Here is a 25735-nt window from a genome sequence, read left to right on the forward strand (position 1 = left end):
CATACTTCTCTGCCACTCCAGACTTCCTCATACAATACCACAGTTCCTCTCTGGGCACCCTGTCATAAGCTTTCTCCAGATTTACAAAAAACACAATGCAGCTCCGTTTGGCCTTCTCTGTACTTCTCTATCAACATCCTCAAAAGGAAATACTGCATCTGTAGGTGCAGGTGCAGGTGTAGGTGCAGTAACCTCATTCTATGGCTTATCAGCTTTATTCCTCTGTAGTTGCCACAACTCTGCACGTCTCCCTTGTTCTTAAAAATGGGCACCAGCACACTTCTCTATTCCTCAGGCATCTTCTCACTAAGGTCCTATTCAACAACCCAGTCAGAAACTGCCACCTCTCACCTCTGCACTTCCAAACTTCTACAGGTATATCATCAGGACCGTCTGCCTTTCCACTCTTCATCCTCTTCAATGCCCTCCTCACTTCATCCTGACTAATCTTTGCTACATCCTGGTCCACAACAGTCACCTCTTCTAGTCTTTGTTCTAATTTTCCACGTTCATCAACTCTTCAAAGTACTCTTTCCATCTTCCCATCACACTACTGGCACCTGTCAATAGACTCCCATCCCTATCCTTAATCACCCTAACCTGCTGCACATCCTTCCCATCTGTTTGTTTTGCCAACCTGCAGTCTCTCCCTCCTTACTATCCAGCCTAGTATACAAGTCATCATAAGCCCCTTGTTTGGCCTTTGCTACCTCTACCTTCACCTTACGCTGCATCTCCCTGTACTCCTGTCGACTCTTCTCAGTTGTCTGTGTCCTACTTATTCTTAGCAAACCTTTTTCTCTGTATACTCCTGTACCTCGTCATTCGACCACCAAGTCTCCTTATCTACTTTCCTTCCAGATGACACACTAAGTACAGTATTTTCCGCACTGTAAGGCGCACCCTTAATAATTTGTTTTATAATTCCGTATACAAGGTGCACTGGATTATAAGGCGCACACAATAAAAAATAAAATTTATTTGATAATCTGCAGCAGCTGTAGTTGCGCAATCTGTCCACTAGATAGAGCTGCGCTGCTCAGGCAGTAATGATTGCATTCATGACTTCCTGACTACCTTTGAATGGCCCCTATTGTTATGTCAATAAGCCATTCTGAGCCTCATCACGGAAACCTGATCACTTGATCACTTTGCCATCTTAGAAAGAAGTCAACACGCATATTAAAAAACCTGACATTAAAAACTGGTTAAATTCATTACGAGTGCAGTCAGTGCGGATAGAGCGGATTATTTCCTGATCTGAAGTTCGAAGCAGATATTTAAGCTCCGACGTTCGTCTTCGTTTATTAATTAAATATTGTTTCGATCGATCGGTAGTCCAGTCGGAGGTGAGGTGCAGCTATTTGCTGCTGTGTGTCCTAAACAATTTTTTAACTAGTTTTTAATGTCAGGCTGCTAATTTACTGGCAAATGTGACGCTGTTTTACTCCTAGAACGGACTTTAACGTCGGTGTCTCACTGCCGCGAATCTCACCGCACGTCGCTGCAGACAGAATACATAAGCCTGAATGCGCCCCTCCGCCGCCCGCCCAGAGCCATCAACTACATTTGCAAATCTATGCAGCACAACAGAAACGCAGTGACTCTGCTCTTGAAATGTCAGAAAAGGCTGGAAGTTCAGCTTTCAGGGTCTTTCATTCACCTTTATGCCAGTTTCTCCGTGTGTTTCCACAGACTAATAGAATGGACCGTCACTAGAATCCAGATGACAGCACAATGGCATTTTTTAAGACTAATTAAGTTTAAAGTGGGTTATTTCCGAGTGCCTTGTGAGGGTGCTTCTCTGGTGGCAGAGTGCGGCATGACTGGCAGCCAGACTGCCGGCTTTTTTTCAGCGATCATGTTTTTAATCAATATTAATATTAATCCATATATAAGACGCACCGGATTATAAGGCGCACTATGGCTTTAATAGAAAATTTTAGGCTTTTAGGTGCGCCGTATAGTGCTGAAAAGACTGTACCTGTCTCCCTGATCACAATAGCTGTAGTTGTCCAGTCATCTGGCAGCACCTCTTGACCACCCAGAGCCTGTCTTAACATCTTCCTAAAAGTCATGTAACACTCTTCCTTTTTCAGCTTCCACCATTTCATCCTCTGCTCTGCCTTTGCCCTCTTCATCTTCCTCACCACCAGAGTCATCCTACACACCACCATCCTATGCTGTTTGGCTACACTCTCGCCTACCACTACTTTGCAGTCACTGATCTCCTTCAGATTACACCGTCTACACAAGATGTAGTCTACCTGTTTGCTCCTACCTCCACTCTTATAGGTCACCCTATGTTCCTGGCTCTTCTGGAAGAAAGTATTCACTACAGCCATTTCCATCCTTTTTGCAAAGTATCCAGGAATGTCCTTCTGTGTTCCTCTCCTGGATACCAAACTTGCCCATCACCTCATCACCTGTTTCCTGCACCAACATGTCCATTGAAGTCTGCACCAATGACAATTCTCTCACTTCTAAGTATGCTCTGCATCACTTCATCAAATTCCAACCGGAATTTCTCCTCCTCCTCCAGCACACACCCTACCTGTGGAGCATACCCACCAACATCGACCATCACACCTTCTGATTTTTAGCTTCACTCATCACTCTATCTGACACTCTTTTTACCTTCAGGACTTTCCTAACAAACTCCCCCTTCAAGATAACTCCTACTGCATTTCTTTTCCTATCTACACCATGATAGAACTACTTGAACCCTGCTCCTAAACTTCTAGCCTTGCTACCTTTCCACCTGGTCCCCAGGATACACGTTTTCTGTGAGTAAAGAGGTTTATTACTGCTGTGCAATGGATTCTGGGATTATAAATTCTGGTGACACGTCTGGAAGCGAACTGTCCATATAAAAAATAAATAAAACTAATTTACCATTGTTCTACAGTGTGTTCTCGGCAAAACAAAGACTCAGCGGCTTCTTACAGTATTTTGTTTTATTTGGGATTACTTTCTTCAAAGGAAATGTATATTTGTTTTCCCCTTTAAAACATTTTACATTGTACAGCTTCATAACTGAAGATGGAAAGACAGGGCCTTCAGAAATCAGTCGCATGTGTATATCTTAATGTCACAAGCCAAACGTGGAAAAAGAAGTCACTACAGCTGGAACGGAGAATGAAGACAAAATGGGATGCCCGCCAGCTTCACATAGTCTGATGTCAACTCACTGAGCATCATCCCCTCAGCATCACAACACCTAACAACCCGTGGCTTCCCCCGTGCTTAATAATTTAACACATTCAACCGTATTACTTTGTTTTAATTGTCTGAACTTAGAATAGATAAAAACAATACCGTCAAAAATATATAAGTAAACTTCATTTTTTCAAAAATGAAGAAATGACAAAAATGGAATGGAGTTTTGTAAGCATGTCAATGGAGCAAAAAATAATAAATGTAAATAAAATTGTACATTCCTACTCATGCAGTTTACAAGTTTCAATCAAATATGAACAGGAAAAAAACTGACAGAATTATGTAGAACAATGTTCAATTACTTGTTTTTTTCACTCAATATCAGTCATTTTCAGGAACAAAGAATACACACATTTTCTATTGACATTCCTGAAATACAGCTGATCACCTCTGTATTCAGACTCTACTACTGGACAGACCTCATGGAATGGCTAGCCCCATCTTCAGGTCACAGATATAATTTATCTACAAAAGCAGATGCGAAGAGGGCCTTACGAGTAAATATGACCAGAAATGCTACCGAGTCAGTTTTTCTTTTGCTACTTGCTAGGTTCAATTGTGCTGGACCAAGTAGAGACATTAACGCAAAATAAAGTACCTTAGAGTTACGAGCGAAAGCCATTTCGTTAAAATAAATGGCTACTCATGTTCACGAGAGCATGTCAAAGAAAAAAAGGTGACAAGGCAATTTCTGAGAGGAATAAGAACATCAGGGGTTATCAGGGTTCACGCCGGCTGGCCCACGTACGAGTACTGCAACATAGATGTCAAAGTGGCCAAGTGTTTTACCAGATTTCACAAGGAGAGAAATTATTCTCCCGAGTAGAATCTTCGTTTCACTGGAGGTCACGTTGTTTAATACTGATTGACAGGGACCCTAAAAGCACCCAACAAACCGCTTACACAGAACGTAAGGAACATGATTTAGATCTGGTTTTAAAATAAAAACAGGCCAATAGCATACTTTGTCTCATAGTCATGGTTTAATTTTTTTCGAGCACGTAGAGATCTGATTATTCGGTCACTAAATGGACCACGCGGTGACATTAATTTGGGTTCTCAGCACCCCAGTAGTTTCATGGAAATAACCATAACTAACTTATTTTAATATAACATTTCCTACACAACTGACCAAACCGCTTGGTGAGGACAAAGAAGGTGGCGCTGGCCTGAAAGCAAAATGCCCTGCATCGATTTTCACTCTGGCACCAGATTTTCATTCCACCATTTTCAAAGGGTCATGTCTTCAATTTGTTTTTGATTCACGGAAAGGATGATGGATTTTACTGAGGGGTGAAACTGCAGTTCAGCACAGCTGAACAGAACAGTAACACTGGAGGAGGAGGCCAAGTTCTACAAGGCTGATTATGTGCTGGAGTGGGTCAGACCACATGACTTAGGCACAGAGCAAAACCACTGATCTACAGAAGACCCCTAGTACCACAAAGTGCTTCTGCTGAACTTATACCAGGTCTATTTTGAGCTTCGCCAAAAGGCAAAAAGGGTAGTGTAGTCTAAAAACTCATGCCTTGTGTGTGGATTTGGTTTCATGTCTGTCCTCTTGTCACTGTAACTTGGCGTGGCACCAGGTCAGTGGTGAACCAACAGGTTAGAGTCCCTCGTTTTCCAGTTTGGACCGGTCGGACTATTGATTGTGTTTAGTAAGCAGCACACACACACACTGATGTTGAGTGACTTGAAAGAACGGGATGAGACAAAGGCGCAGATAGGCTTCAGACAAAAAAAAAAAGAGTAATCAAATAAGAGAACAAACAAAAACAAAAGGACAAAAATAACTTCAACACAATAAAAACACAATTTAACAAACAACAGCAAAAGTCCAGTTTTCAACATTACATGACCGTCACAGACTGAACTGCAGACAGAGCGGAGAGGTACACAAAAGAGCAGAGGGTGGCAAACACCCAGAAACCGAGTCATGTCAGAGTCAGTGGGGAAATAAGGTGAAATCCAGGAAGTAAAAATGGAACCGAACCGCTTCACAGAGCTGATGGCGTGTTGTGTGTCTGTAAAGCTTGGATCGATGGGCAGCAACCATCGAGTTTGCAATGCAGAGCAACAGAGTGTAAGACACAGGGAAAGGTGAAGGGAAAGACATTTAGCCAACCAGAAGACTAATTAATCGGACAATAAAAGAAGTGTCAGCCCCGCAATGCTTTTGTAACAAGGTTATGCTGTGATTTAGTGGGAGTTGGGGAGGTGGAGCGTGATGGGTAGGGCAGCTGGACAATCAGCACTGAGAGAAGGTTTGCTTGATCTCATCCAGCACATTCCCAAGCAGTGTCGGCTCGTCACATTTAGCATCGATGGACACCGTCTGACCCGACTGGGAGGAAGAGTGAAGGAGAGAGAGAGAGAGAGAGAGAGAGACAGAGAGAACGTCAACGTAACATCGATTGGTTAAAAAATAAATATAAGCAGTTCTGAAATGCTTCCTTATGAAGGATCAGAATGGCGTTTGTTTGGATCACTTACAGTTTTGACCAGCATACAGACATGATGACCCTGGATAGACCTGCTATACATGGATGCACAGGAGTCGATCCTCTCAACAACTAAAAAAAAAAAAAAAAAAAGAACAAATAACACAATCACTTCAGATTTCTAGCATTCCGTCACAAAAACCAAAGCAAACCAAGCAAAAATAAGTTACTGATATATCACAGAAACACAGCAAACAGACTTTCATAGTTGGCCAATGTTTACAGTGCGCCTGCGTTACTCGCAGTTAATGTGTTCCAGGAACCACACGCGACTGACAAATTCCACGATAGAGCGCCAAACTATTTACATTACCTTAAATAATATGTTTATGAACCCTTCCCATACTGATATTAAACCACCTTCTATCTGAATTAACTTTTCCCACACTCTGATAGACTGTCAAAAACACTTTTGTGTCTCACGGAAGGCCGAGACTCACGGAACCGAGCGCACTTCCAGATGTCGTCAGCCAACACAATGCGCGTACGGCATCACGTGACTGCCTACCAAAAATCCGGTATGAGGTGAAGTCGAGAGCGTTGATGTGCGAATATGTGAGGGTGCACTGTTCATCTGGACAAACACTGGGTTGTTGAATTCTGTATGTGGCATCTTGTTGTTTTAGCTAGTTGAGTGCATGACTGGGTCTGTACGTACCAGAGAAATGGTGGTGGAAGCAGATTTTGGCCAGTAGGTGATGGAAGGGCATGTTGACTCCCTCCAGTCTGACCGAGCTGCCCTTCAGGTCGCCTGACTCCAACAGCTTCGCAAACGCATCACTGGCCAAACAAAACAAACACAAACCCTGTTTCCACTGACTCCTGGTCACCAGAGGATGCATTCCTAAGGTTTGGGCAACTTTTCCTGCAGAAATCTTCAATTGCAATTTTGAGTAAAGATGTGAAATTCTGATTAACTGACTAAAAAAATAATTAAAACCAGCAGGGCTATCCAGACGAGAATCTTTTCCATTTTGGGAAACCCTACAAGTTTTTACTCCAGCACCAACCTTGGATCAAACTGTTAATACTCTGTTTTTAACTCAACATCAAGTGAAACCAGTATGTTACCTTATAGCAATGCCTGTCTTGAACATAAAAATTGATAGTATGTACTCTTCAGGAGGCTTTTTAGGTCAAAACTTCATACCAACCTGTAGCAAGGAGTAGTGATTAGGTAGGAGGTGCATGTAAAGTGCAGTTTGAAGTCCAGTTTCTCATGAGTGGAAGAATCCTCATTCTGTGGCAACAAAAAACAAACACAGACAATCAATGAACTTGTGCAGCATTTAGTTGGTTTTCTTTTGGCCTACAGATGTTTAGAAAAATGAAGAGGTGATCACAGCTAGAAGCCGATCCAGACCAAGAGGCAGGTCCAATAACTGGTTTTTATATTTTATAATAATACTTTATAATAAAAAAATTATCATTTTTTTCAAAAATAATTATAATGCAATCAGTTGGCTGATGTTAGATTTTAGTGAGGATTTCTGCATTTACACTGTGGAACGTCAGTGTGAATGCCTGAGGTTGGATCTGAGTTCTTATGCTTTCACACACGGTCATTAACAACGTACCGACTCACCTGCCCGTTACCCTGTAAACCGGTTATAAACAATCCTGTCAGTCTAATCTTCTGGAAAAATCATAAAACGCAGTTTCATCATCTCTCCCAAGAAAGTCTCAAAAGCATTTGCACTTTGAGTCGAGTCACACTGGCGATAATGCTGAGGACTCACGTGAAACGTCACATTAGTCAAACAAACCACTTGTGTCTTCAAAGAGTAAGGAGCCATAGCAGTGATTCTGACTCCACTGCTGAGGTGTGATCTTAAAGAGTCTATGTGTGACTTAAAATATCAGTTCTCCCGAACATTTACACCTGGAGAAGCCTTTTGTGAAACATCAGCAGATCCTAAACAGACGTCCAGCTTGAGATTTAACCTCAAGGATCACATGACTTGATGACTGAGAATCCTGTTTACCTTCACTATGAATGTGAGGGTTCCCTTGAGCTTCTGTGGCATAATGATACTCTGCACAGTGAAGACAAATCGAGCCTCATTGGACACGCCTGCAGCAGAAGATAGAAACCAACAGTTCAGTGAAACAGATCTGCTTCGTAAGTTACTGTAACTTGGTATTCAATTACTTAAAAATTAAGGTTTTACATTTCATTTAAACAGATTATGAACCCAGCAAACAAAAAAATGTCATGTATATAGGTTTTGTTCAGTAAATCAGCTTTTGTGTCAGAGACCTGCTCTTTACTGACAATCACTGACCAGGAGGAAGTTGGAATGGGACTGTGAGGCCGTCGTGTGGACCTGAACCCTCTGGCCTCTGCAGCTTTGAGTTGAGAGAGTCCAGCACGTTGAACTCCATGGATTTGAGGAAGCTGTCGCACTTGTTTTCGAAAATGACAGACACCACCACCTGACTGCCATCCTGCAGGTTTCCCTGGATGTCATACACCTGAATCAGAAGGGAAAAAAATTTGTTGAATAAATGCATTCTCACCAAAAACTGTGCACCTCACTGAGTGTTAATAGCCAATTTGAGATTAGAGAAGGTATATACAGTAAATACAGAAAATGTCATTCATGGACCAAACACCAAGCACACATCACTGTTTTCCAGAAATTAGTCAAAGCACAAAGATCAAGTCACAAGGACAGAATCATTCTTAGAAACTGCTGAAACGCTGGTGTGGAGCAGAAACGTGAACACACACTGCCTCAGAGCAGCAGGAAGAGAAACACATCTAGAAAAAAGATTTGGTAACTGACAGGACTTCAGCCGGTACCTCATCAGCATCCTCCATCATCTTTAAAGTGGGTGAGAGAAAAAGACAAAAAAAAATTTCTCTCCTGCTGTCTGAGATAATTTTCACATTAATATCAATATGTAAAACAAACATTAGGATGATGCTTCACATCCTTGAAAAAAATCAGGTTCTTTCATGATCCAGGGTTATAATCCAAAGACACCGAAAACTATGGGAGAGCACCTAACTGATTGAAGAAGATGATCTCAGATATGCTCCCTTATTTTAACTTTTTGATTATATTCATCTTTGATAAACCATTCGTAATTAGAGATAAAACAGGAAGTGATATCAGATCATATTTATTTATTGTTTATTTTATAAGGTGCAGTTATGAGTTACAGTTTAAGATTTCACAATTAAAATTTCTACTCTCAAAGCAACCAGTTTACTTGATACTTGCTTTATTTAGTGGAGCTTATTATAACCCAAAAGGTAGAGTCCATTGTTTCAGATATACAACAGATGTTGGAGCCAAAAAGCTACAAATACTAAAACCTGCATATTCATCCCAAAAGCACTGACTGGTTACCACAACTTTAAACTGGGAATTCAACAAAGAATAGATTTGTGTGCAAAACGCAGTGCCAACCTGAAACATTACACCTTTAGTTCCAGTCGTCACTGGCGCAAAATAGACATTTTCATGGCCCAGTGGTAAAGGCAGCAGCGTTTCCGTGTCCATCACTCACCATCTTAATGTAAGAGTTCTCAGCCAGCAGGCAGTAATTGGACATGGGCTGAAAGAAGAGAGGAGGCAGGTCAGATCAGGCATTCAAGTCCCTCTGTATGCTAACAAAGCAACAGGAACTGCTTCTATCCAGCTGATGCTAACAGTCCAGGCAGTGTGAGTCATCGGTCAGCAGATGAGAATGATGATCGGGTATAGAGACTACATGCAGCTTCAAGTATGACGTGAGGTCTGGATGCTATTTCATTAACACGTAGAGCAGAAACTAATGTCTTCATTCACACTTCTGGCTGAGGCGAGGCTGTTAAACTGACCGGCAGAGGATCTTCCTCGTCCACGGTGCCATTCTGCACTGATTTCTCTTCCCCTCCGTCATTGTGGTGATGATGGTGATGGTGCTTCTTCTTCTTTTTTTTCTCCTTCTCTTCCTTCTCCTTTTTCTGCTTCTTCTTGTGCTTGGAGGATTTCTGATCCACAATGAACATGACACATGTTATTAGAAAATGAGGGATGTGCAAAATTGAATGAGGAGAGAACCACAGCTACTGATAGAAGTGTTCCTCCAGAGAATAGATAAGCCCCGGTAGATGTTTGGTACATTATTCACACAGGCTTGAGAGAACAGCAGCTGCCTCTGTGCTTCACTGTCAGGTCACTGTGAACTGGAATCTTTAACACCTCAGTCTAACTTTCTGCTTGGTGATTATTGGATCATCAGTGGTGACTCACAATCTTCTCCATCTCAGCGTCTTTGGGCTCATCAGGCTCTGAGTCTAGCGCCGCGCCAGAGGCTTCACCAGGCAGAGGCAGGGGGGCTGCTTCAGCTTCTGCTACTGTTGGTGCTTCCTGTTCAGACACATACACACACACACGCACACACGCAAACACACACACACACACACACAGCAAGCAGACATGACCATGCAACATATACGTTATAAAGGTTAATAATCAGCTGCAGCATATAGTTTTCAGCTGCAGATAGTTTTCCATTATAATGCATTTTTGAGGTCTGAGACATCACAAATATGAACCTTATTCGTTGAAGAAAGAAGAGCAAAACATGCAAAAATAATGAGCTGAACACGACAAAACATGACAAGAACATCCTGTGTCTGTAGGTCATTGTGGCCTGTGTCTGTGGCTTCATTCTGGAAACTCTACATGTTCTGAAGGAGAGTTGGATTTGACATCAAATGTGTTGTACTTTCTGGTGTGTCATGATTTTGACCTGAGTCCCATAAGTACGACACAATAGAGGGTGTGTGCTGTGAAATGATTTGTTTGCAGTCGCGTCACTGCCCGTGGTAGCAGCACAAAGACGGCTGATTTGATACACAAACAGACATCCCATAATTCAGCTCTGCTTGATTATCGTGGCAGTGATCATCTCTAGACAGACGTTAAATGAGAGTGGGATGGAAAGTGGAAACCAACACCTGTTATCATGTCACGGCTAGTAAGTTTAGTTAATACTTAGCATCAAACAACAACCAGCTACTTTGACATAAAGGCTCACAGATAGCCTACAAACATACTAATCTAGGTGTCCTGCAAGTAAAAATTCTGATGGAGTTGGTAGCCTCGACAAAATCAAAAAAAGTCTTGTTTTTTGGGGGCTGAATGTTCATTTTCCCCTTAAAAGCAAAGTTATGAGTAACTCATAGACCTGGTTTTATTAAACAATTAATGTAAATATCTAAGGTTAAAAGAAAAGTGGGCCACAGGCTGACTAACGTTATTTTTGAATGTTGATGGTGACTTCATCACACACCTATCTATCCGTCTGATATGGTGCTAAAACGCTGGCAGAGCAGGAACTCCTGCCAGTGGACAAAGATTTCACAACACAACTTCAACTCAACTCTACTTCCTGGCTTCATTGTCATTAAATGTTGTTTTGTGAGACTAAATAAGTAAAAAAAAATATATAGACAATCACAACCTCACATGTGACCATGTAGGAATCAGTTGGGACAAACGTGGTGAAGATAAGACCATGAGGAACAGACTCCAGGCCAGATTCCAGGGAAACTCAGACAACCTCAGTTCACTTGTCACCTCCACCAACACAACAATATCTACTCTGACCTCAAGACAACCAGCCAACCACCCAAAAATAAAACCTGTGAAGGAGAACCACTGGAATTGTGAGACAATTACACACACAGAGTGTGCACAGACATACACACATGCTAGAAAACATAGGAAATCTGGGAGAATGTGGGAGGAAATTGTTATGACCTGTGAAAGAGAGGAATTTGTGAAAGATGTGGAAATGAACTGAAGTGGCAAAGACCATGTGAGGTGAGGCAGATCCATAAACCATGGGAATGATGAAACAGGCATGTGTAAACTGTAAAGATGAGGGTAGGAAGAGGACAGCAAAAAAGGAACGAGAGCAGGAGAGGGTGTGACTCCACCTGGGTGTTAGAGGACACTGGAGCGTTTGAGAGCCAGAAATCCAGATCCGAAACCTAGAAGAGGGAGGGAGGGAGAGGAGTGCAAGGAGTTGAGACGAGGGTGAGGGCACACCAGGTTCTGTATCTTTCTACTATTCATGAAAATGGATACAGAGGTTACACCGCTCTATTTCATGAATAAATCAAGGACAGGATACCACACAATCAGCTCCTAGGAAACTAATACATGATCACCGAAGCTGATGGAAAGGCAGTAATGGGAGGGCAATGAAATGATCCAAAATATTGGTTTATGCAAAACTGTATTGCTTTCATAAAGCAATACTGCCTGAAAGTTTTCCATTATTATGCATTTTAAATAGAAATCCAGGTCAAATTGTAAGGTGAAAATATCTTGGATATAAACTCCTGTTCCAAACAGGAAACAGATTTGTGCCACAATTTGTGTCAGGACACACTGTACCTCTGCACTGGTGGAGGTGGGCGGGACAGCCACCTCAACGGGTTCTTCTGATTGGACGACCGGTTCATCTGCCTGACCACCAAGAAGATCTTCTCCCTTTCCTTCATGTTTGTGTTTTTTCTTCTTTTTTTTCTCCTCTTCTTTGCTCTTCTGCAAAAAAGGTTCCCACAAAAAAAACATTAAATTTGCCTGCGTGTCAAACTGTGATCAACAACAACTTTTCAACTATCACGTCATACTGGCCGACTACTTGTTTTCCCCGTCACCACCACATAGATCCGAGAGTGTTGTTTTCTTGGGGATTTTTTTCAAAACCGCATTATATTCACCTTCCTATCCCTGTCTTTGTCCTTTTTCTTCTCTCTTTTTTCTTTGACGTTCTTCTTCTTGGGCTCCTGTGAGACAGCTTCTCCATCTTCTGCTGGGCTTTTCAGGGCTTCGGCCGCATGGTGTGACCTGACTGGTAGCTTCTCACTGTCTGCAAGAGGCCTGGACAAACAATAATTCACAGATCCACAGTTTGACTTTGTGTAGATGAAGGTGACCATGGCCTGTAGTTGGTGGGCAGCTTCCTGTTTTGCTTCGAAAGTACTAATCTAATAAAAGTGCAATGCGGGATCAGCAAGTCATTGTATTCAGGCATGTACTCCAGGTACCACTGAAAGAACGGAGGGAGGTTGTTCCTCTGGCATCAGTGATTCCCAGATCTGTTTACCTGATCAGATCGGTCAAGTTCATTTCACCAAGCCAGATCCTCAGAAGTGGTAACAAGATACATTGTCGCTCCCTGGTGGTCATTCTCCATGAAGACACCACGTATGTGTCAAGCACCACCTGAGTCATTTAGTTACATCTGCAGCGTTTCTCTACTTTTAAAAGATCTTTACTTTATTTCGTCATTTCTATAAAAAACATGTGGCTCAGCTCACACAGAGTTTTATCTTGAAGTTACTTCAATGAATGCTTTCAGCCATCCAACTGACCAACATAGAATAATAAAAATAAGTAGAGTTTTTACTTCTGAGGGTCATTTCTAGTGATATAAAGCTATAATATACATGGCACGTTCTTCATCAGAGGTTAAAAATATTTCCTAAACACTTCTTGCTATTCCTATTTTAACCTAAAGACTTACAGTAAATATCAAAAAAAAATTAAGTGATCTAAACCACACCACTGGCTTGAAGGTAATGTGATTGTTATTTCCACCAAGACCAGGCAGGAAATGCATTTAAAAATAGCTTTTGAGTAAAAGATTGTGACCAAATTCTAGTGATAAGGATCTGGGAAATCTGAGCAGAAGAACTGTATTACCTGTAATCAAACCCTGAGATAGGTTTCCCAAAGGCACAACACAATTGATTATTGATAGACAATGAGTATTGAAAGCAGTTATGTTAGAAACAAGTGTTATGATTTCAGAAGCCTATCCCAGGAAGGCAGGAAGTGAGTTCTGAGAAAATCAGCAGCAGCCACTTAGACTTGATCTTATTTCTATGAAGCAAAATAACATTTTTTCAAAGAAGCATATTCTCTAAACAAGACAGAAATCCAAGGAAAGGCTGTTCTGAAAAAGAGCGACATGCTGATTTTGTCAATCTTACAGATGCAGGTGATATTGTGCTCGGCTGCAATTAACGACAGATTAAAGAATAAAAAGGAAAATTAGCAGAAATAGGTAGAGACTAGCAAACTGGAAAGAAAGGCCAGCTATTCTACTAAGAAGAGGAAAACTCAATGATGAAAGAAAAAAACCAGGCAGTCAGTCTGTTTAGTTGGAGCTCATGTCCTGAGGCTGGGATGCGACTCACCTGCGCCCAGCTGCTTCCAAACTGCCCCACAAAAGGCAGTGAATAGGAGTGTGTGTGCATAAAGAAGGGGAAGCAGAAAGCAGAATGTCATGAGAAGAAGTGAGAGGACTGAAAAACCCGGCTCACGTCAGCCATGATGCCACGATCAGGAAGGTAACACAAAGGTCTCATCAAATGTAACATTAGGATCCTTCTGAACTCACTTGTCGAGGTCGATGTCCAGGGCTTTATGGGGGTCATTGGGGTCTTTGTCATCATCATCACTGGGTAAGGCATTCTGAAGCATTGAGGAGATTAAATCAATAGAAATATTAGAAACTTTCTAAATTTATCTTGTCAGCAACAAACAAAATGTGAACAGACCTGCTGAGATACTGAGTTAAAGCCCCAGAACTGAGAAGTCAACAAAACATTCAGTAATAAAAGCCTTTAACTCTGATAGTCGTATTTATTTTCAATGACTTTGCCTACAATGAGGTCAATGTGATCTCTAAACAGCATCCATATGATTATTACAGTATTTTCCGCACTAATAAGGCACCTTTAATAAGCCTTTAATTTTCTCAATTTCTTATAATCCAATGTGCATTATATATGACTAAAGTGTTAAAATAGATTCACTGAAGATGAGTTCACATGCGTTTTATAATCCAGTGTGCTTTATAGTCCAGTGAACTTTATGTATGAATTTAAAATTTTAAAAAAACCATTCATTGAAGGTGCGCCTTATAATCCAGTGCGCCTTATGGAGCGGAAAATACTGTAATAATTAATAAACCTACAGAAATAGGAGAACAAGTCTTTAATCTGATCCAGCTATTTTCAGACACACAGACTGAACAATGTAAAGAATTAAAAATATTTTAAACGATGGGTGACAAAACCAATCAGATCAAAGCTAATAAATGTGCAGCGTCAAACTTCAGCTGCCATGTGTCAAGTTGACCCTTCATATGTTCCATTCACACCGATTTTGTTCTTGACCACAGCTCCTGCATACCTCGGGCATTTCCTCAGTAACGATGTCGACCATGTGCGCAGGCGTGATATCCTCCTCGCTCTCTGGGCCCGAGTCGTGTTTTTTCCCTCGTCCACTGCGCTTTTCTTTCCTCTTCTTCTTTTCTTTCTTCTTCTTTTCTGCTCTCTCTTTCTGTCGCCGTTCCTCCTCCAGTTTCACGTACTGGTCGGACATGGGCAAACCTGTGGTACAGGAGGTGTTATTGTGTCAGTCATCATTTGATCAATCAAGTCAAAAGTCAAAGTCAGCTTTATTGTCAAGTGGGCCATATATACACGACATTCAGCACAGATGAAATTACAGCACAGATGAAATTGCAATAGCTTTAAAAAAAAAGATTTGGAGTGTGAACCCTGTGATGCAGGACTTGTGTTGGGCTACTGCCTGTCGGGATGTTACCTGGGACTTTGAGAGGCACACTGAGGTCAATCTGCACGACTGGGATGTGTTCCACTCCGGGGGTTTCCTGGTAAACCTATACAGAGAGAGCAGGCCTTTACCGCATGATGTACAACACATGCCGTTTGTTAGAATATACATAACACTGAAATTGTCCATGCTATAGTCATGACTGGTACTAGTCAAAATTTCAACCAGTATACTTTCTGAGTGCGGTGTGAAAGTATACCGGCTAGCAATGAGTGGGTGAGCACACCTTCTGAGAGGACGGAGAGGCCTTGATGTAGAAGGGGTTGTTGGCCTGCTCCTGCTTTCTGGCTTCTCTTCTCTGAGATTTGGAGGAAAAAATGTTTCGCAAATTAATCACTGAAACTCATGAGATGACAGATTTATAAGTGAGATGATAAAGATTCACTTGTTCATTTAAATGACTACAGGTACATATTAAATGAACATCTTGACTATTTGCAGATACAAGTGGTGAAATAAAATATCACAAAGAAAGGTGTTGGTTTTGTCAATCACTCACAACTGATAAAGTTCTTCATCATAATTCAAAATGAATCCACAGGATAAAAGTGTTGCGTTATAAACACTACTATTCTACTCCTAACAAGCTCACCCTTGCCAGCTCCTTCTCGTCCACCTCCGTGTGTCTGGACCGAGTGTGTTTGGGCTCCTCCTTGGTAAAAGTAGCCTTGGGCTGCTCATCCTCAGACTCACTCTCAGACGGAGGCTCGTTGATCCAGGCGTCCAAGTCCAGACTGCACAAACAAACTTGGTTACCCCTCAGTGCTTCAGTCGATGTGTAGCTACACCCCACAGCGTGGTTTTGATAAGCCCACTCACCCTTCAGGAACAGGCACTTTCTTCTGCGCCTTTGGGGCTACAGGGTTGAGTTCACCGGCAAACAGAGCGCTGACTTCTTCTGCTACTTCGACATCCTTCTGCTGCAGTTTCTGGATGTACTTGACCAACTGCAGGATGCAAGATGCCTGAAGACACCACCAATAGGGACGCAGATGTGGAGAACAGACGGATTTATTGATCAGATTTGTCTGTAGGAGATAACCTCAAGGATTTTAAAATGTCAAACATTAAACAAGAAGGCCCCATTCATATCTGTGTCTACCTTACCCTCTCCTGCACCTCCAGGTTGGCACTCTGGACAAACAGAGGTAGCCTGTCAATCATCAGCTGGCTGGTTTCCTGTGCTGCTGTGCTTTCTGTGTTCCCCTCCTGGCTCTTCAGCAAAGTGGCAAACAGCTTGGCTGCATTCTGCACGTACACCGCCTGGATGTGTCCAGGTAGGGTGGCCACCTTGGGCCGCAGCATGGCCTCCAATGTCTGCATCGGGTTCTCCAGGTGTCTGAGGGTAAGAAGTGGATTCAGAGCACAGACAATAAAAACTGAACATTTAATAACAAGTACTGTCTGAACTTCCAGCTTTGCACTGATATAATTTCATAAGAAAACACTTGGTCTCATAAAAATGTCAGTTATTCTTGATGAACGTCTGTTTGGAAATACATCCAACAAGCCAAATTTTGCAGCATTCCACACTTTAACTAAGGGAGGCAAAAGTAACTATCATCCCCAAAAGACCATCGTCTAAGGAATACTAAAGTCTATTTTGCTTCTGTCAACATAAACCAGTGAGTGTGATCTTGTACCCCAACAAGATGAAGCAACGTACTCTGAGAATTCACCACAGATCCAGGCAGCAGCGTACAACACTTCACAGATACCCATGCGCTGCATGTTTCCTGTCAACAAGTGGCCGTTGTCCAGCAGAGTGGCCATCTGGGCGACAGCAAAACCCCTGATGGCTTTGACCCGGATTGCCACATCCAACATCTGAGAGGCAATGAGCTGGCCGTGCCGTGTGCCCTCTAGTCGGGTCAGCTCCACCAGGATGCTGATGTACCTGGAGAACAGATAAAAAACGATGAAAGTGAAAATCCAGTCATTGGGAATAAGACACTGATGGTGTGTGATGAGCGGATGAGAGACGGACCATTCAAAGTTGGTGATGTACTGGTAGTTGCTCTGGCTGCAGATATCGATGATCTTCGTCAGCAGCTCATCTCTGTAGGTGGTTCCTTCGGCTTTATCAACATGAAGCATCAGTTTCTTCACAATCTCCATCAAATTCTTTTTGGATACCTGAGAAAGCAGCAACAGTCAGAACAAATGAATGAATGTGAGAAACATGATTTGAACCAGTGGCTACTGGAGTGGGTTCCTGGCCTCTGAAGGGTGGGGGTAATTTTCTAGAAATACTTCGTACCATGCCATAGAGCAGGTCCAGAGCTCTCAGTCGGATGGACTCATCCTTGTCATCCAGGCACTGGAGAATGAGGTCCTTATGAGACTGCACTGACTTGGGATGAGTCTTCAGGATCTTGGACATAGCCAACAGCCCCAGGTACTTCACTAGAAAAGCAGAACATACGGTTTTACCGAGGAGAGGAATATTTAATCCTACTGTGGCTCATATTACTTTAAATATTCTCTGCAATAACAGCAATGTTTGTCTTCGGAATATCTAATTGTTCTGGTCCCTATCACTAACAAACCTAACTCGTGTGATAAAATAATCAGTTTTATATTACACTGCTTCAATATTTATACTTAAATATGCACAGATCACTGGTTCTGCTATAATAATCTGTAATCCTACAGAAAGGACTAAATATCACTAAAGAAAGGAACACAAAACATGCATGAAATTAGAAATGACACACAAACAAATACACACGACACACAGACACACACACACGTATTGGAAACAGCAGTTTTGTTTTATCCTCCTTGTATGACTGACATTTTTTCCTACTCACCAACAGACTTCAGAAATCGGATCAATCTCAACTTTCTGGAGGGGACAAATGCCTCTCGGGTTCTTGGATGGATGAGTGTGTGTGGCAGTGACCTTGTGGTGAGGTAATTCTTGTGTCTAGCACTGCCTACCTTTCTGAAATGATTCGGGCGACGCAGATTCTACCTCTAGATAAAGGTGATGGTTCTGAAACTGAAACTCCATTTCAGTAGAAAGGTTAAAAAACCTTTCAGAATTCTGCTTTTGGTCTGTGCCTAAATGTGATCATGAGAAACATTTTACAGAGCAGCTGAATTGTAGATAAGTTACAGGAGAATGAATTGATTGTACCTGATTTTTGCATCAACGCACAAAGCCTCAAAAACCTGAGGATTATTGATTGATTGAAAAGTGTCTCTATAAAGGACCAAGAAGGGTCGATTATTTTTATCGAGCAAACAAAACCACAGATTCAGTCTGCTCTACTACCATCGTAGTTCTATGGCTACTCTTCACACACATTTCTCTACGTATGGATGTCCAGATAACTCGAATGACAATATGCATGACGTTCAGCTTCAAGCCCTGATTGTGAAAAGACAACTGATAAATTTTACCTCTGAGATTCAAGAGAGATCAGTAAATTGTTCACTTCTTGTGGGACACAGGCTTAACATGTGACAGGGGTTGATCTGAACTAAGTGAAATGGTATTCTAAGCAGACCAGCAAATTGAGTGGAAAGTCATAATGTTCGAGTTATCCGGAGTCAGGGGGTCTACGTGATCATCGACTAGAGAGGGCGAACTGTTCCAAAAACACGCAGACAATGAGAAAATGACACACTGCAGGCATTGACAGAGGGCTCACAGTTCTGGTCCGAGTCTTCTATCAGGATTCGCAGTTTCTGCACACAGAGCTGAGGAGGGGGAGAAAAGGGAGGGATGGGGAGAGGCAGAACAGGGAAGAGGGAGAGCAGCAAAACATCACTAAGACTTTTCAACACCAGCTTCAGTTCTGAAAGAAAACAAAAACAAACTGACAGCCAAAAGTGTAGAAAATGGATTTTTAATGACAGTCACAAGGACTGAAAGTGTAATGAAAAAACCCAACAACATTAAAAGAAACAGTATTGTGAGTCTTCTGGCCCGTCTGACAGTCAGTGTGTCTCTGGTGAAAGCAGGAATTGTAAAACAGAAAGGGATCCAATCAAAATGAAGCTGCATGACAGCGCAAATGAATAAGAGGATGAGGATGAGTGGCCCTCTAAGGCTTACCTGGATACTAGCGCTGTGGTTAGGCATCCCAGAGGACAAAGAAATCAACACTGTAATGTAGAACAAAAGGTTTATCAGAACTGACTGAACTAAACAATAAAAAATAATGAAGGTTTGCTTTATATCCAAAGATGCAAACAAGACATTGCTCTTGCACCAAAAACAGGACATGAGACAACGTGACAGAACACAATACTGACCTGCAATCACAGTGTTGACACATTCATACAGCAGAGACATGGCAGAGGTGCTGCGAGAGAGGAGGACGTGGGAAACAGTCAGACGAGGTGTGGATTATGACTGAAACATCCTTCAGATCAAAATGATTTATCATCCAGGGAAAGACCTCAAAATGAATGATGTGATCTCACCTGTGGATTAAGTTTGTCAGAGGTTCGATTAACTTCTTTCCCAAGCGTGGCTCCAGTGGTGTGAGTGCACCAAACTGTTAGACAAACACAGAGGTCAGTTCACGCAGCGTATCAAAACCTCATTTAAGATAAATTTATTCTTTGGTCATTGGTACAATAGAGCAAGAATCCAACTAAACCTGTTGGCTGGTGGTGCACAGTGATAAGAGCATGGATAATCTGGCTCTAGAAAGCCCTGTGCTAAATTTCTCCACTAGTCCAGGAACTCTTCACAGCCTCTCTGTATCCTGTTGACTTACCAGTTTGATAATCTTGATGAGAACCCAGTTATTAGTGGAGGAGGTCATGAGTTTAAAGAAGAGCGGCGCTAGAGACAGGTAGTTCTTTGGGTTTCTCCGAGCCAGCTCACAGATGACATTCACTGCTGCTGACTGGACACCTGGAGACGAGAAAGTAAGTCAGACAGGAAAACAGAAGCAAAACAATAGCGTGTATCAAAAAAAATTCATTAAATGAATTTCAGGTTATTAGACCAGGCCGTTTTGGTTCATTTATGTATCATTAAGTGTGAAGCCACTCAAGAATTCTCATGATGTAAATTGACCTGCGAGATATTTTTATCCGTGCAACAGATAAGATACGGACGGCTGAATCTTCCTAAACAAGGCCTGGCAGCCGGACAAACAAGTCCTGCTCTTCTTCTGAATAATTCAGTGGGTGACAGGTGATAGAAGGCCTGCAACCAGCAGCACCCGCTGGCTTCACTGTACCTGGGTCTGGATCCTCCAGTTTCTCCTTGAGCCTGGGGAAGGCGGGGCGCAGGGACTCGGGGTACTTCAGAAACACTTTATACATAATCAGCACCGCTTTCTTCCTGATGTACGGTTTGGTGTGAGACATCTATCAAAAAAGAGTGAAGACAACCTGGTAAAGGAATAGCATCTACAACTGCAAAGACCTGAGGTAAAAGCAAACTGACAGGTTGGATGGTAGTGGGAGGGCGCAACTGTGGCAAGTGTACTCACCAACGTCATGATGTCATTGGCCAGATCCCGAGCCAGGTCAGGGGTGACAAAGCAAGAGAGGCCAGTGAGGGCCACACCTGTGTCGTACTGGCTGGGACTGCTGAGATCCTGGGAGGAGGAAATTAAAAAAAAAAAAAAACAGCAGAAAAGGTTGACAAAGGGATGAATAACAAAAGGGGACGGAACCAGAAAATAACTGACCTTTCGGATCTGATTGGTTGTCAGCATGATGACGTCAGTGCTCTCGTGAAAGCACTGTGAGGCCGCCAGGTAGCCAATCCTCTGTTGGGGAAGAGCAGAACTGTGTAACTACATTATGCGTGTTGTGTTTTCATACTACACTGTCACCACACACACACACACACACACACACACACACACACACACACACACACACACACACAGTCTGCTGTCGATCCTGGATATTAGAACCTGCTGGTCCTTGTGCTATTTCTGGACGAGCCTCTGGTTTGAATCAGCGATCAATGAGTTCTGTTAAACCATGTGTTTTTTGCTTCTTTTTTTTTTCAATTGGCTCTTGAGTGGGAAACCAACACCTTTAATCGATATATCAGACCAATTAATAGATGTATTTTTATCCGCAGATATATTTTTATTCCAAACAGACCTTGTACGTGAACTTGGAGGAGCTCATGACCTCCACGATGTTGAAAGCAGCCCAGCTGACATCATAGCCCAGCATCTGAAGCTGGAACACAGAAAGGAGAAGACGGGGAGATGAGGCTTACATAAAAAGAGAGGCTGAACAATTCGAGCTGAAAGCTCTAAAAGACAGCAGAGACGTCATTTGCATCAAACCATCTAAGGCTAATGTGGGCTAAGAAATAAATAGAGCGCTTTCATTTAAGCAGAAACTGGACAGCAGTCCCAACAAGGGTTAGCTGCTTGTTTTCAAGCTTTGTAACAAGTGTTCATAAGCTGGAAGAGAACATATGACCACGCTGCCTTGGAACAAAGGCATTGTGGGATCTACCGGTCCACTGCTGTGGTCTAACCTCCAGCAGAACAAAATGGTTTGATCCAGCATGATGCCATCTGAATCCAAAGCAGAACAAAAATGTCTGCCTATGTTTATTTTTTTTATTGTGATTGTGTTGACACAATACATCTATCTACAAAACGTGAAACCATTTGAACACACTGGTGGGCATCAACTTCACTGCCTGTTCAGAAGCGGTCCACTCCAGCAGGTTCCAACAATGTCTGAACTGAATTGAAGACACAATATAAAGTACAGAGGAACACATGTCTGAGTTTTGGGGTCATACTGAAAACCACATCGTCATCATTAATGGAGACAAATGAAGCAAATCCTCTCTGCTTTGAATCACCGATCCTCAATGTGACTTTAAATGGACAGAAGTGTTGGGACATCTTACGTAGGTCAGCTTGCACACAGCGTTGGCTTTGACAGCGATGTTGTCCTGCTTGAGCTCCTGTTTGATCTCATCAATGCATGTGGAGATGTACTTGGCCTGAGGGTAGAAAGAGAAACATCAGGTCAGAACGGCTGCAGCGACAGCTGGAACGAGTTTGTCCTTTTTATCCAAGTCACTAGCTTTTATATTGAGTCAGTTTACTGCTAAACACCATTAAATTATGATGCATGTAATCTATTTATGCGTTTCTGGCTTCAGTTTCAACTCTCTGGGCTCCAAATCATCAGTTCAACAACAAATCTAAAGCACAGAAATCAAATGCAAGGCTTGTGTCGGAGTTCCACAGCTGTGAAACCAGTTTGACAATGGAAATGGAAGATTTTTGAATCCGTGAAACTGGTTTGAATTTAATATAGCATGTGTTTAGCTGACAGAATTACAACAGTGTCTTTCCCTGATGGTCGCCTGACACAAATTAATCGTACCACAATGACAATGAGATTATCATGAAGCACAGCCTGATGGCTGAATCAGGAGACAGAACAAACTGTCCACGCCGAGACGGCACACACAGAACCAACACGAGAAAAAAAATAAAACTGGACAACATCACTCTGATTAGACAGTTTGCTGTACACCCAACGGTTGTTTCACACAAGTCGTGAGGTGATCGGTGACTCAACATCTTCCTCTCTTTAAGTGTTTTATCAACAACTCAAACCTGACTGAATTAAATAATAGCTGTGTGTCTGGCTTCCTGACAGGAAGCAGAAGTCACAACTCATTGAAAAAGCTGGAAGACAAGCTAACACAGATCTGCATGGATCTGTGAAACACTGTAAAAGAGAAGTAACGCCGCAAAACCCTTGCACACACACACAGCTTTGTGGAGCAGTGTGCGCTGGTCATGTGTGTGCAGTCATGAGACAACACAGTGACAGGAGGGTGTGGAGAGAGGATGGAGCTCCGCTGCTGCTCTCGTGGCTACCAGGCTGGGCAGGGAGGGATCATCACATTTGCAATTACCAAATCAGAAGTCATTAAGTTAACTGGAGGAGTTGTCAATGGGCCAAGAAAGACCAACTTTGAGCCACGAAAGCCTGAACATAAGCTCTAAAAGCCAGAAATGTGGCACAATCAGTGCTAACCAGTGCTGAATGCATACAAGTACCAAAACTCTCACTGGTAAGAATACAGAATACATAACAGATATCTTCACACCTTTATTTAATATGCCTGCTGGTCCATTTGCATTTAAAGGAAAGAACCGACTGACTTGTGCAAAGACTCAACAGACATAAAATAAAAAAAACCAGAGTATGTGAGTACTGTCAACCAGTCAAGGAAAGTCAACACACACTCCGGCGAGCATAGGTAAACACACACACACACACAGACACACAGACACACACACACACACCTATTAATATTTCAGCAAACTGTCCATTGTTGACCGGGCAACCACCGCCTTATCTAGACTGCCCAGGTTGGGTTACCACTGAGAGGCTGAGCCAAGAACTGAATCAAGAGATCACAAACATACAGCTTCAAGCCACACAGATGATTCTCATTTACAAAAACACGAAGACACGGAAAATTATTAGGATTGGGATATCATTAACCGATGAGAGGGAAATGAGGAGAAATCTGCTCCGCTGAGTTAAAAGCTCAAACCTAAAAGCTGCCCTGAGGTCAGACATGCGACCTCAACATTCCACACCAGGCCCACAGCCTGACACAGGTGTGCACAGCCCCACACAGGTGTGCACAGCCCCACACAGGTGTGCACAGCCCCACACAGGTGTGTACAGCCCCACACAGCAGCAGCGCTGCTTTGAACGCACCGCATGTATTTATGTGAACAGATTCTGTTAGGAGCCCACAGACGTGGAGACGTGGCTGTCCCCGAACACTGCCGCCTAGCGGCCGATCCATCCATCTTCACACCCACTGCTGTGATCATCCAGTCATCACCCACAGAACCTTCACACGGATGACATCACCCTCCCCCTCGCTGCTTGGGTGTTAAAAACAAGCTGCTGGATGTTCTGTTGATGTAACACTGAAAAGCTCATCTGCATTTTTAATTCCCAGATGATCACAGATCATCTGATTTCATCACATCCCAGCCTTCAGTGAAGCCTGGCGAACTTCAGTAAATAACCAGCATCACTGAGGTGTTCTCCCCAGTTTAACCAGTCACTGGGACCAGTAATGGATCAGTCTAATGAACAGGTGGTTCATCTTACTGGTATCTGTTGGTTTGGAGCATATAAATAGTGATAATCGACAGATGCTTCCTCAGAGTGCTCTGTTAGCAAGCTAGTTAGCTGTCAGCAACAGTTCCTCATCTAGTTAAGCCTCCTTGTTTTAAGCCTGACAGGTGAGACTGACTGTTAGCACCAGTCAGCTGTCATAAGGTCCCATTTACTTCAGGTTAAATTATCCTTCTGTGCACCAGACACCAGTTTACAGTCAGCGGTAGCTGGCAATGGGTGACAGAGCTGGTTGGTAATGCTAGCTAACCAGCCTGCTCCCGTTAATTTACACAGTTAGCGTTAGCTAGCACCGTTAGCTAGCTAGCTATAGCTACGTGTGGACACGTCTAATCAATGGACGGGGGTCGGAACCCCTCCCGGTCCCGTTGTCAGTGTCTGTCCGTCCGGTGCTTTACCTCATCCTCCTTGTGATTTCTGATGCCACGCACTAAATCCTGGAGGTTCTTATCGAACATCCGATCGATGCTCCCTTTGACAATCTTCAGAGCCATGTCTGTGTGGAACTTGTGCCGCTTCTATCCTGCGGGGGCCGAGCGCCTTCCGGGGGGGGTCCACTGGGTGCCTGTCGACACACGACACCGTCTCTCATCCACCTGGGAGCGGGAGTGCAGGACCTGCAGTTGACTGCCGAACCCCGGGGAGATGAAGCTGAGGCCAGACTGGGCGTCCTGCGCTGGGGGAGACGTTGGCAATGGATCAGTGCAGGAAATGGCTGACAAAATGGCGTCTGGAGTCAGCTGACTGGAGGATTATTCATGAGAGGTGGTATTAAAGGTCTAGTTCACCTCAAGTTACAAATTTAAATCAGAATTAAATTATACAGTGATCCCTCGTTCCTCGCGGTTAACGCGTTCCATGACCACCCGCAAATAACGAAATTCCGCTATATTGCGACCATTTTATTTTTTACGGTAATTTAAACATTTATGAACCCTCCCATATCGACATTAAACCACCTTATATCTGTATTACCTTTTCCCACACTCTTATAGACTGTTTCAAGAGGTTGCAAGTGTTTGTTAAATACATGGAAGTGCGCTGCGTTCCGTGAGTCTCGGAACGCAGCGCACTTCCGGATGCTGTCAGCCAATAGAATGTGCGTACGGTATCACGTGACTACCTACTTAAAAATCTACAATGAGGTGAATGCAGAGGGATTACTGTATCTACAGTGCCTTGCGAAAGTATTGGCCCCCCACAAGAACTTTT

General features: G+C 42.9%; 1 protein-coding gene across 5 annotated transcripts; it reads right to left on the minus strand.

Annotated features, from left to right (window-relative positions):
- Positions 1 to 2939: 2939 nt before the first annotated feature.
- ap3d1 (adaptor related protein complex 3 subunit delta 1) lies at positions 2940 to 25226 on the minus strand. 5 transcript variants are annotated; one of them, XM_068319139.1, is made up of 35 exons: positions 24922 to 25226; positions 22248 to 22343; positions 21476 to 21556; positions 21049 to 21129; positions 20848 to 20955; positions 20593 to 20722; positions 20122 to 20261; positions 19823 to 19896; positions 19652 to 19701; positions 19452 to 19501; positions 19045 to 19093; positions 17646 to 17791; positions 17373 to 17521; positions 17052 to 17282; positions 16493 to 16724; positions 16205 to 16350; positions 15978 to 16119; positions 15612 to 15683; positions 15356 to 15431; positions 14939 to 15138; positions 14142 to 14215; positions 13939 to 13959; positions 12457 to 12616; positions 12128 to 12277; positions 11665 to 11718; positions 9971 to 10087; positions 9556 to 9708; positions 9243 to 9290; positions 8530 to 8550; positions 8009 to 8198; positions 7709 to 7797; positions 6878 to 6963; positions 6382 to 6503; positions 5716 to 5795; positions 2940 to 5566 (listed from the first exon to the last, which is right to left on the minus strand). In XM_068319139.1, the coding sequence occupies exons 1-35, from the start codon at positions 25015 to 25017 to the stop codon at positions 5471 to 5473; spliced, it is 3810 nt and encodes a 1269-aa protein (XP_068175240.1). In that variant the 5' UTR covers positions 25018 to 25226; the 3' UTR covers positions 2940 to 5470. The 5 variants fall into 5 exon arrangements, with proteins under 5 accessions (XP_068175240.1, XP_068175241.1, XP_068175243.1 ...); XM_068319140.1 differs by lacking the exon at positions 13939 to 13959; XM_068319142.1 differs by lacking the exon at positions 11665 to 11718.
- Between the last annotated feature and the right edge of the window lie 509 nt (positions 25227 to 25735).

Source organism: Antennarius striatus, chromosome 7 (genome assembly GCF_040054535.1).
Source record: "Antennarius striatus isolate MH-2024 chromosome 7, ASM4005453v1, whole genome shotgun sequence".
NCBI classification, from domain to species: Eukaryota; Metazoa; Chordata; class Actinopteri; order Lophiiformes; family Antennariidae; genus Antennarius; species Antennarius striatus.

What these genes read in the sequence shown, in the direction of transcription:
- ap3d1 (XM_068319139.1), bottom strand. Translation starts at nt 25,017, where the DNA reads ATGGCTCTGAAGATTGTCAAAGGGAGCATCGATCGGATGTTCGATAAG. An exon ending in AGAAGACTCGGACCAGAACT is followed by an intron (nt 17,792 to 19,044) that starts GTGAGCCCTCTG and finishes CTGCTTTTCTAG; the next exon opens with TGAAGTACCTGGGGCTGTTG. An exon ending in TGGACCTGCTCTATGGCATG is followed by an intron (nt 17,522 to 17,645) that starts GTACGAAGTATT and finishes CTGCTTTCTCAG; the next exon opens with GTATCCAAAAAGAATTTGAT.